The sequence below is a fragment of the Schistocerca serialis genome, chromosome 4, assembly GCF_023864345.2.
Source record: "Schistocerca serialis cubense isolate TAMUIC-IGC-003099 chromosome 4, iqSchSeri2.2, whole genome shotgun sequence".
Taxonomy (NCBI): domain Eukaryota; kingdom Metazoa; phylum Arthropoda; class Insecta; order Orthoptera; family Acrididae; genus Schistocerca; species Schistocerca serialis.
In genome coordinates this window covers 624,904,712-624,910,156 of record NC_064641.1, presented here as the reverse complement: position 1 = coordinate 624,910,156, position 5,445 = coordinate 624,904,712, and the positions used below count along the sequence as shown (strand labels likewise).

The 5,445-nt window shown below is 40.8% G+C and overlaps 1 protein-coding gene across 4 annotated transcripts in view; it reads right to left on the bottom strand.

Annotated features, from left to right (window-relative positions):
• The window catches only part of LOC126475439 (DNA repair and recombination protein RAD54B-like), a 343,815-nt gene extending 341,543 nt beyond the window's left edge, over window positions 1-2,272 (bottom strand). For 3 of the 4 annotated variants that reach the window (XM_050103292.1, XM_050103293.1, XM_050103295.1), the window contains exon 1: window positions 1,994-2,272. In XM_050103292.1, coding sequence (XP_049959249.1) covers window positions 1,994-2,093 — 100 coding nt within the window. In that variant the 5' untranslated portion in view covers window positions 2,094-2,272. The remainder of the gene's footprint in view (window positions 1-1,993) is intronic. The other variant, XM_050103294.1, reaches the window with a different exon arrangement.
• Window positions 2,273-5,445: the final 3,173 nt, after the last annotated feature.

Genomic DNA, 5,445 nt, shown 5'->3' with positions numbered 1-5,445 from the left:
CCGTTTGGTCTGACCCATTTTGATTCTTCACTGATGGTATTTTCTGTTATATTTTTTAACAATTCAATGTCAGTGTCACTGTTGTTAAAGATTGTATCGTCAGCATATAATATTCAATGGGAACTTACATTAGATGGTAAATCACTAATCATAATCAGAAAAAGCAGTGGGCCAAGCACTGAGCCCTGAGGCACACCACACGGGACATCGGCTACATTGGATCTATCTTCATTAATACAAACAATCTGTTTACGGTGCTCCAAAAAAGACCCAAGAATTCCCAAGCCACTGTTTTGAAAACCTACAATCTCTAATTTATGCAGAAGTAACTTGTGGTTCACACAATCAAATGCTTTACTCAGATCACAAAAGGTGACCAGAGCAAACTCCTTATCTCCAAATACCTGGAGAACCTTTTTAACGAGCAAATCAATAGCATGAGTGGTCAATCTATTTTTCCTAAAACCAAACTGCTCATTGGAAATAACAGAATTATTATCTAGAAAGTTACACATTGGTTATAGATAACAGTTTCTAATACTTTAGAAAAAGCAGGAGAACGACAGTTCAAACCCGCGTCCGGCCATCCTGATTCAGGTTTTCTGTGATTTTCCTAAACTGCTTCGCGCAAATGCCGGGATGGTTCCTTTGAAATGGTATGGACATCTTTCTTCCCCATCCCTATTTAACCCAATGACCTCGCTCTTTGGTCCCCTCCCCCAAATCAACCAACCAACCTTCCATAGTACTAGAGCGAGCCACCAAGAGCATAATGGGCAGAGACTGGAAAGTATCCACTAAATAACTGAAGACATTGGAGTGAGATGCTCTCCAAGCCCCAAATGCATACTTAATATGTTTCAACATTAATGGATATCAATGATAGGATTCACTGTTAACACTGCCACCATCAGAGAAAGCAAGAAAAAAATAACAATCCAATGAGCACACAATACAAACTAAGAGTATACAAAAGGAAGGCTGAATACTGATAAGTGACGACTTTAGGAATGTACTACAGTCCCCTAAATACCACTCCCAAAAGGACCACAATGGCAACACCATGCTATCAAATGGACGGAGGCATTTAAGCAATGATTTTTCTCCTGCTCCATGCTTGAATGGAACGAGAAGAAATCCCAACATTAAAAGAGCATTTAGTAAGGCCATTCAAATTTACTGACACCTTAATAATAGTCTAATTATTCACATAAGCAAGCAGAGCATCATATTCTTCATTCAACAGTCGCAAAACAAGGTAATCAGGTGAACTGAGTGTTTCTGAACTTCCGATAACTTACTGAAGAACGTATTGGGTACGTTTCTTACACGGAAAACTTACATTTCAAGCTCTGCCCATAAATTCATAATTACACGATTCTAAAATTTGCAGTTGGGCAATATTGTCACTGAGATATATGGGAGTGATAACATAAGAGGATATTAACTGGATTCTTATCTCTGTTACAACTAAAGTAAAATTTCAGTACAGTTCACTTCATTGGTAGCACAACCCGACTGAAAAAAAAAAAAAAAATTGTCTACTGAAACAATTTTTGCAACTGTTCTCATTCCGACATTCTGCGAAGTATTTGACAGTCAACTTTCACACATGCGCATAAGGCGTCTTGTTGAAGCACGTATGGCATTGAAATAGCCGCTAAGTTCTGCAAGTGAAAACTCATTAAGTGAAGGGAGAGTGTGTAATGATTTGCTTGTACGCAAGTGCGCTGAATGTGAATGAACCTTGTAGATGTGAGTGGGATTGTAGATGTGATTCGTTTACAACATACGTTATCACGGTTTTTAGGTACCTGTATCACATTAACGCTTCGCTAAGTGCCAATCTTTACGTAAACAGTTAATAGACATACAAATAACACATTAACACCTAGTGGAAGATAACATGGGAAATATAAAAACATGTGTACTTGGCCCTATAGTTAAATGTGTTCGTTTGCGACTTTTCAATCAATTCTCCTTTCCTACTCACCCAAGTTTCTAACAGAAGCTTGGGGAAAATCCGCTTTGTTCACGTTACCTGCCGCTCCACCCTCACTGTATTTTACAGACGGAGCGGCCGAGCGTCTCATTCTTTATTATTGCTCTATTAACAGCACTTAAAATGTACTTCAGAATAACACATGATAGTTTCACATAACCACATTGCCTACTTCTATTCGAACTTGTTTTACCCGCGCACCAAAGTGACATCAAAACATACTAAATCAGAAGCAAAGATGTTGTTATACTCGTCAGGTCATTACAGTCTGTGGTAGCACAGGCAAGACAGTGGTATAACGGAAGGATCTGTCTACGTAAATATCTCCACAAACGTCTGTGCATGCAATAAGTTGCCGCAAATCTCGACACTCACCATCTGTCGATAAAGCAACGAACTTTCAGTGACAAGCGGCTACTCTATCGCGAATAATATTTCAGTTCACGACAGTTAAATTCATGAAATTCTTCTGTGGTCTATGTGGTATCGTCCGAGGAGCGGGGTGTCAAAGCAATGTTGGTACATTGCAAGGAAACACAGGAAAGTATAGTCGCTGTGTGCTACATCAACGAATGAACAACACCGACGTAGCCATGCCTTTTAGGGCTTCGCTACGCCCCCCGTAACCGATGGTTTACTTGTGGTTGAGCAGAGGAACGCTCGCTAAACAGGTGACGGTTGAACTAGCGATGTCGAGACATGTTGACATGCTAGCGTTCGCGGCCGAGGCAGCCAGCCAGCCAGCCAGCCAGCCTGGCCGCTTCGGAGCCGACCGATCGCCCACCAGCCGGGCTTGACCCACCGTCGGCCCCATCGCCCGATTCCTGCGAAGTTACTGGACCTATATTCGAAGGTGGATGCTTCTTCTGATAATTATCGTTGCCATTATTTCTGTTGCCCTGGTGTACTCTAGCTAAGTTGGCCTCATGTCTTTTAAATTATTATTACTATTCCTTTTGTAATTATGATTTTCACTTTGGTGTACGCTCTCACTGCAGTCTTTATTTAAGGCATCAAGTGCGTCCACAAATAAAAATAATTCTTCTACTATTTTCCACGCCCTACATAATATATCTTTCCTCACGTAAATGGGTAATCGTCTTATTAAAATTCTCACTAATCCCTCTTCTTCCATTGGCTTATCTAAGTACTTCGCCCATGTTAAATGCCAGTCGAAGTACTTTCTCATTGTTCCACACGTATTATTGTAATACTTTGAGTCCCACAAATGAGATAACAGTTTTTCCTGCGCACTAGCGGACCAGTATTTTTCCTTAAATTTCTTCTGGAAGTCTCCCCAAGAAGAAAAGGTCCAAATGGCTCTGAGCACTATGGGACTTAATTTCTGAGGTCATCAGTCCCCTAGAACTTAGAGCTACTTAAACCTATCTAACCTAAGGACATCACACACATCCATGCCCAAGGGAGGATTCGAACCTGTGACCGTAGATGTCGCGCGGTTCCAGACTGTAGCGCCTAGAACTGCTCGGTCACCCCAGCCGGCAAGAAGAAAAGTTCTCGATGTTTACAGTACTCCACTCTGAGGGCTCCCTCAAAAGGTACCCCACAGCAAATTCAATTTTCTTAGAATCTTACCAGTTCTTTGACAAGACCTGGTTGAACTTTCCAAATATGTGTTGGGTGTACATCCCTGTCCAGCTTAAACTTAGGGAATTGCCTGTATAATCCTGACTTGGCCCCCCATTGTAGATAAGTCATCACTTCACTAGTCAATACCACATTAGCGGAAGTCGTCCTATTGCCTACTTTATCATGGATAAGTTTAAATTCTTTCCACAAGTCATCTATAACCTTTCGGGTATCTGAAAGTTAAGAAGAAACAATAGGCGACACGTTCCCAGATGTTATTCTCTCAGTGACTTTTCGATCTATAATTCCTTCAAATTGTTCCTCCTGACTACTTATATTTACTGTATCAGAGATGGTTATTCTCTCTTGGAAACTTCTTTCTACATTTTCTACTTGTGTATTAACGCCTGTAATTTGCGATTGGATTATTGGTATTAATTCACTAGTCTTATCGACGCTCCCTTTTAAAGTATGCATTCTCTGTCTTACAGCATCAAACTTAACATTACACACATTTTCAAATAATCCTAACCTTCCACTAAGTTCAGACTCCATTTTATTACATTTATCTTCAATATTAAATTCTAACTCTTATATCAAATCCTGAATTTGATCATTCTGTTTCTCACTAAAGTCAGTGAACAGTTGATTTACATGGAGGTTTAAAGAGTTAGTTGCTTCATTCTTTAATTCTAATTTCAAAACCTGTACTTCATTACTTAAATCGTCAAATTCTGTCTTTAAAGCCCCTTTGCTTTCGCATGGACTACCAAATTCTTTGCTTTGCGATTCTACTTTGGCATTTAACAAATTTAATTGAGAATTTACTGAGTTTAGTTCTTTACTTAAGGTTTCATTTAATTCCTTACTTAAAGTAGCATTTTGACCAGCTACAGTTGCATTTATTATTTTGAGCTTTGATTAGGTTTACTAATTCAGACCAGTCTGGCCCTTGTTTACTAATTTTCATAGCCATGCCTGGTTATGACATTTCTCCAATTTGCTGTTCGTGATCCATATTCTTATGATATTTAGACCTAGTAATCATTCAAATAAAGTCAACTCAGAGCATAATTACTACACCAATAAATATCACTCTACTGTTGGTATCACCTCTTGCTAAGCTACTAAAGTTCTATTTTGCGCTCACCCAGCATAGAATTCTCGCAACGTCTATAAGCGGATGTGTAATCAGCACCAGTGAACAGCAACTGGTGCCGGCGGCGTCGGATGTTGTTTCTGTTTCGGCATCGCCGCAATGTGTGTGACATCTGTATGCTCGTCCCCCTGGATCTTCTTAGTTGAATTATTCTCGTCGTATCTCTTCTTAATCTAATACGTCGAGGTCTTCTTTCCGTTCTTTTAACGTTATTTCTTCGTTACGTCTTCAATTTTGTTGCATAGTTTACCCCAGGGAAACATTTAGAGTTAACCGTGGCAGGCTGGGGAACGGCGAAGGGAAGCGACAATAGGCAGCTTAGGGCGGCTCAAGCTCTGAGAAAGTGGTAATGCAGCGCGGCCTCCAGCCGCCTTAAGATGAGTGACAGTGAGTGGGTGGTTGACCCCATGCTGGTGTACCGGGAAACCGATGGAGAACTTGTACACCTGTTGATAAATGTCTGTCATCCCATATTCTGTGAAACATGCGCCAAAGCCGCGCAAAGCTACGGTGGAGCGGTCAACAGAGGTCAAAATATGCGTGTTCGTGACTATAGCAACTTCACGCTGAATTCATGGTCCGCAGAGCCTGAAGTAAATCAGGTGAAGAGTGATAGCATGAAATACGCCGGCCTCCGATGGGAATGTAGGACCAAGGAATTTGAAGTACTCTCCTGGGAGTCAGAATTCCGGAA